The 12,500-nt window shown below is 42.2% G+C and overlaps 1 protein-coding gene across 3 annotated transcripts in view; it reads left to right on the top strand.

Moving 5' to 3' along the window:
• LOC306932378 (fibroblast growth factor 12-like) overlaps positions 1–12,500 on the top strand; it is a gene marked incomplete at its 5' end in the record, with an annotated part of 85,743 nt that overhangs the window by 67,415 nt on the left and 5,828 nt on the right. For all 3 annotated transcript variants that reach the window (XM_079514168.1, XM_079514167.1, XM_079514166.1), the window contains one exon: positions 6,893–6,996. In XM_079514168.1, coding sequence (XP_079370294.1) covers positions 6,893–6,996 — 104 coding nt within the window. The remainder of the gene's footprint in view (positions 1–6,892; positions 6,997–12,500) is intronic.

Here is a 12,500-nt window from a genome sequence, read left to right on the forward strand (position 1 = left end):
GCTGTCTTAGGGCTGCCACGATTACAACATTTAAGCTGACAATTAATTGTCATACAACTAATTGTGATGAACGATTTAATTGTGTTTTGGGCATTGAACATTGGAACCAACGCATTCCATTCGTTACCCCAAGGCTTCCAGTCACCGATTGACTGGAACTGAACCTCCTTTGCCCAGGACAGATATGACAAATTATTTAAATAGAACTTAAAGAACTTAAAGCAAGAACTTAAAACTAATATTTCATCATTTTATACTTTCAAAAAATTGAAATGTTTTTCAGCTACGAGAATTAGTGTAAAGAAGAGAAGACCTACTAGCTGACCCAGATAGACTAAGGGGTTATGTGGTTTGAGTCATACTATGTAAAGTATACATGTACTGTTTCAGTAAAAGACAAATTATTTTGTTAAATGAAATTTGTCAGTTTTAAAAAGTAAAAAAAAGTGTGTGAAATTCGTTTTGGTGCATAGTTCCCATCCTGTAATTTTCCAAGAAAACAAAGAAGGCGGAGGGGAGGTAGTAAGGAGATCAAGGCCGGAAAGAAGAAAGTTTGAGTGCTTTTACCACAAAAAGTACAATTAAAGTTTTTCAGATATTTACAAGCTTGTTTCACAAACGGCACAATCATAGGGTCTCTCTTAGCTTACTGTATGTATACAGTAGCCTACAGCCGTACAACCAACCCCTAAAGCCCAAACCACACCAATGCAACTCCTTGCATGGGCTCTAAACTCCTGCAAGAGCCGTGCCATGAAAACAAAAGAACAATCAGACCTTTCCAGTGGTTGCAGCTTCCCCCACAGGGGAGAGGGCTTTAACTATTAAAGACAAGCTAAATTTATACTCTGCCCTACAGTGGTGTACGTCGCACGCTCAAAATAAAAGATCTACAAGCTCACAAAGCCTGTCTAAAATGAGTGCGTATCCTCGGTTGACATCAAGTAATGAACTGTATATTTCCTGAACCGAACTCACATTTGTAGAGTTCACAATGCTCACCAGAGTCTGAAGAAAGTTGACAACACGACTAAAACTTTAGAAATGTTTTTGTCACGAGAACGTCGTGCTCTGTTCACTCATTAGAACTCTCGTCTCTCCGGCCAGACAACTCTTCCACAATGTTCCAACGCTATGCAGAGAGTCTGTAATTGCACCTCGCATGAAGCTGTCATCTGTTTGTTTTCTCTTTCCAAAATATTGTTTTTTATTTTGATTTGTGCTAAGCAAGCTTAGCACAAATCGGCTTCTCCTAATTTGGTTTCCAGTAGGAGTTATTTATGTGATCTCGCTGGCAGATTCACTCCCAATTTTCCGCCATAATCGGAAGACTTCACCTCTTCAGACTCCACCTGACCTAGATTACCATGTATTCTTACCCTGCCATTAGACCTCAAGTTTTTGTTACTTCGGCTTGTTCTTTGCTTGATCACAAGGTTAAAATGTAATTTAGACAACATGATATTTAGACATTGTTTGCCTGTATCCTATAGTTTCAGTGTACAGATTATTATTTTGATAGTCTATTCTATTGTTTAGACTGATGCTAGGTTATTGGTTTACCTGCGATAGTTTCCTGACACGCTACACTGTCTCTCTGCATTTGATGCAGAGAGAGTCATGTTCGATGCGACGAGTTGTGAAAAGCTTTTGAAAGTTTTTTAACACTTTATTCCATTACTTTATGAAATTATTGTGTTTTTATTATTGATACGTTCAATTAACTGTTGCTATTTCTGATGTAGACTGTATTAGGCGGAATCATTTGAAAATTGCGGAGGCCACAAAGCAACAACAGTCTGTCTCCAGTAATCTCTCAAGACAGATTGTGCCAACAGCAGAATCTGTTCAGAAAGCTGTTCTGTCAAAGTATCCTTGAGCAAGACACTGATCCACTGGCTCATTGGAAAGCACATTTCCTCTTTTTAGGAACATCAAATCCTTGAATGTGAGACTTGAGGAGGTTTTATATTTCAGTTATTAATTTCAAGGTTGAGTGAAAAAAATGTACTCTCATGTACACTCATAGCTGCCAATGCATGTACGTTTTAATGAGCACACAGAGACACCTTAATTTCAAGGTTGTCACGTGCTGCTAAAATATCGGCAGCTTTGTGCGTGCGTGTGTGTGTGCGCAAACATCAGTGTTGTGTGCAGTGTGTGTGTGTTTTTGTGTGTGTGTGTGGGGGGGGGGGGGGGTAGAGAGAGAGAGAGAAGAGGGGTTGATTGAGAGGAATAATTAAGCAATTCAATTACAATTTAGGCATGTAGGAGGCGCTCTTATCCAAAACGACTTACAAGATAAACAACAAGGTAAATAGTTACGTAAGTAAAGTGCAAAGGGAACAATTCAAAGAAACTATTATACCAGGTAAACATTAAACCTAGCATATAAGAAGACAGAAACAAAAATCTAAATGTGAACAAGCAACCAGTGGTGGAAAGTAAAGTAAGTGCATTTACTCATTTTCAACATTTTACTATGTCATTAATATACCTTACAGTTGTTGTGTGGAAATAATAAAAAGTCCCCCCCATTCTGTGTTGCCTAGAACTGGAGGTCTGAAAAAAAAATCATTAACATTATACACTTCAGTGACATCACAAAGATGTACTTCATATTGTTACTGATTTTTTTTCAGACCTCCAGTTCTAGGCAACACAGAATGGGGGGACTTTTTTATTATTTCCACTCAACTCTAAGGTATATTAATGACATAGTAAATTGTTGAAAATGGGTGGTATTACCCTTTAAGCAAGTATATAGCGTGTATAAATGCATAGTAAATTTACTAAATTAGCATCTATCAAAGAGGTGTCAAGAAGGGCTTCAAGGACAGAGGAGCGCTACTAGGGGGTGATGTGGAGTCTGAAGAGGTGAGTTTTCAGACTGCAGTGGAAAAATGGGGAGTGAGTGAGTCTGCAGTTCAAGAAGGAGCTTGTTCCACAGCTTGGGAGCCAGGAGGGAGAAGAGATTAGTACATGTGGACTATTTGAACAGACAATATTTGAATAGGTGTTCAAATATTCCCTACAACATGTCCTAGACTCTTCTCCCTCCTGACTCCAAAGCTGTGTTAGATAATCTTAACTGAGCGAGAAGTCGGGTTGTCGGGTTGCATCATGTCCTGAAGGTACGAGGCTGCCATGCATGCCCTTGATTGCCTTGTAGGTCATCACCAGTGTGTTGTACTGGGTGCAGGGAGAAGAGGGGTGGAGAGATGAGAAACAGACAGAAAGAGAGAGAGAGAGAGAGAGAGAGAGAGAGAAAGAGAGAGAGTTGTGTATTAAGGGGTTAGAAAGAGAAAGATGCTGATTCTTGTAATCACACTTACAGTGTAAACAGAGAAAAGCCAGTCTAAAATAAGCACGTATCCTCCCAGGTGCATCCATGCGATGTTTCTTATAGTTTATTACCGAGGATTCCTCGGTAATAAACTAAGAAACATTGCATGGATGCACCTGGGACGTATCCTCAGTGATGTATCCCAAGGTTATCGGGGTTTCGGGTCTCGCAACATCATACCCCTCACTCAGGTGACCCAGCCGGGGTGATCAAGTCCCGACTTACGTCCCAGTAGCTATACCCACGATCAGTGCCATTAGGGAAAGACAGGGTCACACAGTCCGCCGCTCCCGAACTATAGTTTGCCGGGACTGGGAGGTCTGGCGTGTGGAAGGACTAGGCTCTACTGTGGGTTGACTCCTGTCCGGGCCCCTCCTACGTCTCTCTTGCTCTCACCAGGTGCAGCGCAGACTCCCAGCACCAGACACTTCATTCAGGAGTGGCGGATTATTGAGCCGCAATGGCAGGGAAACGGCAGGGAAACTGTGGTGCTGCAGGCTTCGCTTGCGGCTTGAATGGCCCTCCTAAAGGCCTTACCGTGGACTGTTGGGCCTCCTCCTCACGGAAGACACAGTCTGGGGCGCCAACCCATACTGCTCCCGGGTGACGTCTACACTCCGGCTGCCAATGAACTGTATTGAACCAAACTCACAGTTGTAGCTCCAGCGTTCACAATGCTCACCAGAGGCTGAAGAAAGTTGACAACACGACCAAAACTTTAGATACAGAGAGAGAGAGAGTTGTGTATGAAGGGGTTAGAAAGAGACAGATGCTGATTGCTGGATGCCTCATGTGTGGTCACAGAGTAAACAAAGACGCTGAGGAGAGAGGGAGAAATCTGTCTGTCTGTCTGTCTGTCTGTCTGTCTGTCTGTCTGTCTGTCTGTCTGTCTGTCTGTCTGTCTGTCTGTCTGTCTGTCTGTCTGTCTGTCTGTTTTGTGGCTGACATCACCAGATGTGTGCAAAGAAAGACGTGAAATGAAATCACAAACATACACGGTGCATACAAGTTTGATGTCATAGAACCGAATAGAACCGTGCTCTGAAGGAGCCCTCAGGAGGTTTTGCCAACTCCCACTGGACGCCTACAGCTCGTCTACAGCCTTTATGAACAGTGTTTTTTACGCGAGCGTCTGCCGCCTTCTCTCTGTTAGAGCCTTCCTGGTAAAGATGGGGATTATGAACAGCTTGAAAGAATTATCACCACCAATCTTATCCCTAATCCTTCTTCTCTGCTAGTATCGCTTCTCCTCTCTCTTCTTTAATGTCACAGGGTAGTTCACGTCACAACCATGTAGACAACATTGGAAACGCCATTAGATATCTAAGCTTGGAGGTACCAAGCTCGGATATACCAGTAAGACGCCTGGGGGAGCACTGGCCATATATGGAGCGTGTCTTGAGTGTACAGGGTTTGATGAGGTCAAATCAACATATGGAATGTCAGAACAGGTCAGCTCCATATATGGAGATCTAAGGGTGGCAGTGTCTTGAGTGTACAGGGTTTGATGAGGGCACAGGTAGGGCCAGGCCTTCATTTTCGTAAATCATTTGTGATTTTGTACCGCATCGCTGAGCAAATGTAACTGGTTGTAATCAGTGCTTAATTTCTAAATTATTAGGTGCCGGAGCTCGGGTGCGTGCACGTGCAAAATTCGTTTTTTTTATCCCGTTTTTTTGCCTTTTTTAGCACAACCAACGGCCACCCCACCCATCAGAACACAATAGAGTAGGCATATAGACGTTGTAGGCTACTTTCGTTTGAACTGTACCCATTCTACAAACTGAATAAAATGTCCAATCAGTCAATCAATAACAACATTTGCAGCAGCAGTTTACACAGGGGCCCGCCGGCACACAACACACAACTACAGTAGGCATTTGCAGTTCAGTTGGCACAGCGGCTCAACATTATATTAAATACTGTATAAAATACAGTATAACAAGTTAGGGTGGCCCATCATCAGAACAGTACGCAATGCTAAATACCTGCAGGCTGCATGCGTTGTTGTTCTCCACCTCCTCCTCCTCCTCCGATGACAACTTAATTCTGTACTAGTCTTTTTTTAATTTCGGGCCCACCAAAGCAAGAGTTATGATATTCGATTCTGATCGAGCCATGTTGTAAAGCCGGGTGTCTTTGCGAGATTTGGCAATGCAGTCAGTTCTGTTCAGTCAGAACTCACCATGTCCATGTTGTATTGAAAACAAAACGCATGCTGTCCCCAAGGCTAAACTCCAAGTAGCAGTTAATCTATTGCTCCATAAAAGTATGAAAGTTCCATATTCCATATGCAACGAACGACAACAGATGCAAATTGCAAAAGTCGAGACGAGAGTTGTTTTTATTTACGCATCCGACACCGTCAACAGTGAGGCGTCAAATCTCACTTCCATAGCCACCTATTTCCTCTCAAAACGGGCACACATTTCAAAATAAGAGTGTTTTTTTGTTTGTACTTGCAAAGTTGCAATGCGATCATTCAAAGCCATGTTTTATTTTGGAATCGTACTGGAAATAGAAGTAACTATGACGAGGAAGAAGCCTAGTTGACTTGAAAATGAAACTAAAATAATAATAGAGACGTATTGTATATTGTAATGTGCATTTGGGGTGGCGGAGCGCCCTCTACAGCTACCGGAGCTGCCTCTACAGGTGGGGGAGCTCAAGTGACAGGTACCGGAGTTGAGCTCCGCCAAGCTCCGGCTGAAATTAAGCACTGGTTGTAATGCTAGCTAAGGGGTATGAGCTAATGCGAGTGGTGATGTGCTCCTAACAAAGGCCCCCACCTTCCTGAATAACCCGGAAAGGAAACAAGCACCGTAGAGTGAGGGCGGACGGGTGGCATTCCTTAGGGACCCACAGTGGCACGAAAATGGCCGACTAGTAGATCCGGGTTCACGGGGGAAAATCACAGGGTCTTCTTTGTGGCCTTTTCTGTGAATTTCCCGTGACCACAGCGCTGAAGTTAACACATTGCACTTATGACGGAATACTCCGCTATATAAAATCCAACTGCTTCTGACGGAACGCTCCGTCATATAAGCTTTATTATTGATATGAAACAGGATCGGGTTTTTTTTGCTTGGCTTGGTCATTCCTTCTTCAGCAATCCTAGACCGGTTTTGCACCCTGCCGTTCACTTCTTGTATGGCGGACGCCTGAAAAGCTGAATATTTCTAAATCTACGGAGCTCTCCATGGTTTTGATAAAACGCTGATGTTCGGAGGTCTTTTCTGATTGTCCATTGATCCTGATTGGAACATTGGCGTCTAGAGCAAGGATGGCCTCATTTTAGCTTGCTAGCATTGACGCTAATATTTAGCATATAAAATGGACGCCAAAAACGGACGTGCATCACACTAAAACCAAGTAGATCCGGGTCGCCAGTCAAGCGCTGGCACTTTCGTCGTGGCATTAAAAGACTTAAAAACACTAATACAAGTAAGGCTGCTTAAAACTGTCCACTCTCCCTCTCTCCCACCCTCCACCCCCCCCCCCCCACCCTCTATCTCTCTCTCTCTCTCTCTCTCTGTCTCTCTCTAGCTCTGTTTAACCTGATTCCAGTTGGTTTGAGGGTTGTTGCCATCCAGGGAGTGAAGGCTGGACTCTATGCTGCCATGAATGGAGAGGGATTCATCTACACAACAGTAAGACTCTGTCTGTCTGTCTGTCTGTCTGTCTGTCTGTCTGTCTGTCTGTCTGTCTGTCTGTCCTTGGCAATTCAATTCAAACTTTTCTCATCCAAATATAACAAGGAGAAAGAGTGCCAACAAAGTCCTCACTGTCTACGTGTCTACAACAGACGAGCAGTAATATTAATATGAATGATATTAATGTCATTAATATTGATATGATATTAATAATACAGTTTCTTTTGCTTTTGTATGGTACATTTTTGCTTAACAATTCAACTAATGTAGGCCTACCTGTTTTGTTTAGACCTTTTGTTTTATTAGGCCATTTGTTTGTTTTCTGCATAGGCTGCATAAACGTATGCAGCCCTATATACTTTATCGTACAACAAATACCAAAAATAGTATATCTACTACAAGCTCACAATGTGCCACGATGCCACAACGTTGAACATCTTAAATTTTTGCTATTTAAAAATGATAATAATGCATGTTTGTAAAAGTTTTGAACATTTGGGGAATTATTGTCGCAGTTACTATGAAAACGTGCAGGAAGCCTGTTACGCTGCTTCCGTCACTCTTCATGTAATGCTTCTGTCACGATGCCGCTGTCATGACTCTTCATGTAACGCTGATTGCCACAACACACACACACGCACGCGCGCGCGCACACAGGCGATATCACGCGACAAACTGTCCTGATATGGAGCAATGTTGCAACGTAGCCTGAACCAATCAAATAACCAATAAATAGTTTGTGTAGATCTCAACCAATAAAAGTGTTTGGGAGCACGCAACCTTGTTCAAATAGAGACTCTGCAAGCGAATATAGGAGGGGTGGACGACGTCGCTGCACACTTGCAGTACGTCAGGACAGTCTCGCTCGCATCGCTGACAGTGTAGAACTGTAGTTGTTAGGTAAGATGATGGAAGAATTCCGGCGGAACTGCACTGGTTTCAGAGCAGGAGCTTCTCCTCTCCACTGCGACGTCCAAGGGCATTCCTGTGTCATCATCTGCTGCTGCTGCCATTCATTTTGTTGTTAATGCAAAAAACATTACAACGATGTCTGTTTGGCACAGTCACCGGGCTACAGAGGACGCAGAACAGCTATAAGGACAAAGTGGGAGCTCAATTCCAACAGTGAAACACAAGGTGCGTGGCACGTGTGGGCTAAGAGAGACAAGGGCAAGCGCCTGTCAATCGAGAGTGCTGATGCTGCACTGGTGCATTCTACACACCTTTGTAGGCTAAACGTGCGAGTGCCATAGCATGGCACTTGGCATGGTTGGCCGTGGCGGCCATTGGGGAAACGGTGTGTTCCTCCACTGCAGTGAGTAAGCACACTCGCCCTCCCCGAGCAGGACGTGAGGAGGCTGCTAAAAAGATGGAACATCAGGAGAGCAGCGGCCGAGGGGTGTTTGTTTTATGCATACGCTGCAGAGGTGGCATGAGGAGTACATTGGGGAGAAGGATGCTGAAGATGGAGCTGCCAGGCAAGAGGAGGATTCTGGATTCGGTGAGACGGGACATGCAGGTTGCTGGAGTGGCCGAGGAAGAGGCAGAGAACAGAAGAGGACGGAAACCGATGTAGGCGACCCCGATGGGGAATTAGCCAAAAGACGAAGAAGATCAGGAAAACTACAGGTTTGAACACCTTCATAAAGTTTGCTGTGGTGGTTATCTGGAGGAGGTGGCAAGCCTGATGCAGTGGAGCCAGGCAAAGTCTCTTCCTGAATGTCAGTAAGACCAAGGAGATGATATAGTGGACTTCTGTAAACAAAGGCAGAGGTCTTATCACGCCCTTCCTGATCAACGGGGCACTAGTGGAGAGGGCCGACATTCCTTGGGGTGCACATCACCGAGGACGTATTTGTTAAATCGTGTGATGATGTTTCACAGTCTTAGGACACGTCACACCAACATTGTGCCACTTGTACCTGTACATGTAGTGTAAGTGACAAATACACCCTTGATTCTTGATTCTTCTTGAGTCTTGATATGGCTGATACGATATTACATTGTTATCAGCTCTCATTGAAATTTGTCTTGCGACTCAGCAGCCATGTATGCAACACATACAGTAATACACACATTTGACACAGCACAGAGAAACAAAGCAAAAATAAATGACATGCCTAAAAACATGGAGACAAGAGCAATGTCTACACTCTGCCTACCCCTGGCCAGATTCTAAATTAAGCCTCAAAATTTACAAAGGGACTTAAAGGGGAATACCATTAATTTTCAACATTTTACTATGTAATTAATATACCTTAGAGCTGTCATTAACATGGTGAATCACATCTTGATGACATCATCAAGATGTGATTAGTAATAGTAAAATGTTGAAAATGAGTGGAATGCCCCTTTAAGTCTGACCTTATTGTATTTGGGAACACTATCTCCTTCCTGAAGGCAGCAACCTATTTCAAAACATGGCTACAGTCTGAAGCTCACCCTTATCGCACGGTAAAGTTGTCTTGGTCAGGAAGAGTAGACCGACCCTCCAGACATGTAACAAGCTCTGCTCACCAGATACAACCCCTCTGCTGCTCGCTTGGCTCTGCGTTTTTATAAGTACACCACCCCAGCAATCAAGTTCATGGGCTCGCAGAGTCTCTGACAAAGGCAACAACAGTTCAGCTCAGGTGAAATGCTTTAGTCTTTCATTAGTCATAACCTCTGAGGGTCACGTACTCCCCACAGTCCAATACAGTACTGTAGGCTACCTAATAATAGGCCAGTGGTTCCCACATGGCGTGCTGCTGAGGCACAGTGGTGTGCTATGAGACCAAGTCCAAGTGTGTTTTGGGATTTTGACTTATTGTGTGCTTTGGGCAGTATGGGCACAAGAAGTTTGAAAACCTCTGTAAAAGCTTCTTATAGCTGGGTCTGAATTCGTTAAAATCGTGCACTTGGTGACAAGTTTTTGATTTTTGGTATGGTGGTAGGTATGGTTATAAGGTTTTCAAAAACCATCGCAAACGAGTTGGGAGCGCCCCCTAGTGGTCCGTTTGCAATGAATCTAATATTAAATGGGTCAGTATATGGTTATAAATCAAAATAATTGATAAAATAGATTTTCCAATGGATTCTATTAGTATTGGGTGTGCTAAATAACATACTAAAAAATTAGGAAAAAACTTCTGGAAAGGCATCATTTTCAAGATGGCGTCCACGATGGCTGCCGGGAGCTTAAAATGCCTATAAACTGGGATTTAATACATAAAAAATCATAACAATTATGCACTTGGTGACAAGTTCTTGATTTTTGGTATGGTGTTAGGGATGGGCATAAGGTTTTCAAAAACCATCGCAAACGAGTTGGGCTCGCCCCCTAGTGGTCCGTTTGCAATGAATCTAATATTAAATGGGCCAGTATATGGTTAAAAACCATAATAATGGATAAAAGAAAAGAAATCAATGGATTCTATTAGTATTGGGTGTGCTAAATAACATACTAAAAATGTAGGAAAAAATAACTTCTGGAAAGGCATCATTTTCAAGATTGCATCCACAATAGCTGCAAAATGCCTATAAAGCTTGGATTTAATATGTAAAAAAAATAATAATAATAATTGATAAAATAGATTTTCCAATGGATTATATTAGTATTGGGTATGCTAAATAACATATAAACATTTTGGGTGAAAATAACTTCTGGAAAGGCATCATTTTCAAGATGGCGTCCACGGTGGCCTCAGTAAGCTTAAAATGCATATAAACTGGGATTTAATACATAAAAAATCATAACAATTATGCACTTGGTGACAAGTTTTAGATTTTTGGCATGGTGTTAGGTATGGGCATGAGGTTTTCAAAAACCATCGCAAACGAGTTGGGCTCGCCCCTAGTAGTCTGTTTGCAATGAATCCAATGTTAAATAGGCCAGCATTGGATTCATTGCAAACAGACCACTAGGGGGCGAGCCCAACTTGTTTGCGATGGTTTTTGAAAACATTATGCCCATACCTAACATCATGCCAAATATCTAAAACTTGTCACCAAGTGCATAATTGTTATGATTTTTTATGTATTCAATCCCAGTTTATAGGCATTTTAAGCTCCTGGCAGCCATCGTGGACGCCATCTTGAAAATGATGCCTTTCCAGAAGTTATTTTTTCCTAATTTTTTAGTATGTTATTTAGCACACCCAATACTAATAGAATCCATTGGAAAATCTCTTTTATCAATTATTTAGATTTTTAGCCATATACTGACCCATTTAATATTAGATTCATTGCAAACAGGCCACTAGGGGGCGCTCCCAACTCGTTTGCGATGGTTTTTGAAAACCTTATAACCATACCTACCATGATACCAAAAATCAAAAACTTGTCACCAAGTGCACAATCTTGTTGATTTTGGACGAATTCAGACCCAGCTGGCATTTTGTTTGCTTTTTTAATGATTGTAAATTTTGTGCTTTACCATTGAGCTTGCTCAGGGGATAAATTGAATAAATTGATCCTGTGGCTAGGTCAGACATGACCTTTGACTAATTGTATAGATAGAATAGATGCAGAGACCAAATACAACCACCCCAATTGTATACGTTATACGTATTAACATAGCCTACTCTACCATACAGATTGGCCCACATTACATTTTATTAATTAAAAAATGTTGCATAGTGCCGTTTGAAGCACCTATACATTATCGTACGACGAATACCAAAAATAGCATGTCTATGTGCTCACGGTGTGCTGCATAGACTTACTATGAGCTTATACAGTAAATCTGAAAAATAGATGTTTGTTCAGAAGATTATGAGCTTTATTAAATTATTTTACGTTTTTTGATAACTTTTTAAATGACGGGAATATTCACATTTTATTTCTTTATTTCCAGCTATGATGATGACGTGACCAACCTTGAGACAGTGCAGGCTGAAAGTGTTTAACCAGACAGAGTGAGATGGGGAGAGTGAGAGGGAAGAAAGCGGGTGAAGATGAGAGGTGCTTTGTATTGCTGCTTCGCTACGTATATCCCTCCATCTATTATTAATGACTGCTGCTTCTATAAAAGTTTAAATGCAGTACTTGGTCGCTGTGTGCACAGCATGAAAACAATTTATATATAGAGAGAGGACTGCAGTGAGAGAGTACGTACAGTACTTAGTTTGCCTTGTTTCTCTATTCTTTTCCTTATGCGTTCTGAGCTGTACAAAACAAATCCATTTCACCTACACTTTTACACCAGTAAAGTTGGATGACTTTTCATCAGCTGAGGAAAGTAGAAAAACTATGTGTCTTTATAATGTAGAAGAGATGTTGTTGCACTCTGTCCTCTACTGTCTCCTTACCGCAGGCCATGTCAATAATTGTCTGTCCGTCCATCTGTCCGTCTGTCCGTTCGTGCTTGTGTGTCTGTCAGGAACATGCCTGTGAATTATGCAGCCTGAGTTGCATAGTAGGCAGGTGAAAAACTTTTGATTGATTGATTGAAATATTTATTAACAGTTTGCAGAATTACAGTACATTTCAAGTTGAGTGGACGACCCAATTAAGCATTA

This window comes from Electrona antarctica, assembly GCF_951216825.1.
Source record: "Electrona antarctica genome assembly, chromosome: 11".
Classification (NCBI taxonomy): Eukaryota; Metazoa; Chordata; class Actinopteri; order Myctophiformes; family Myctophidae; genus Electrona; species Electrona antarctica.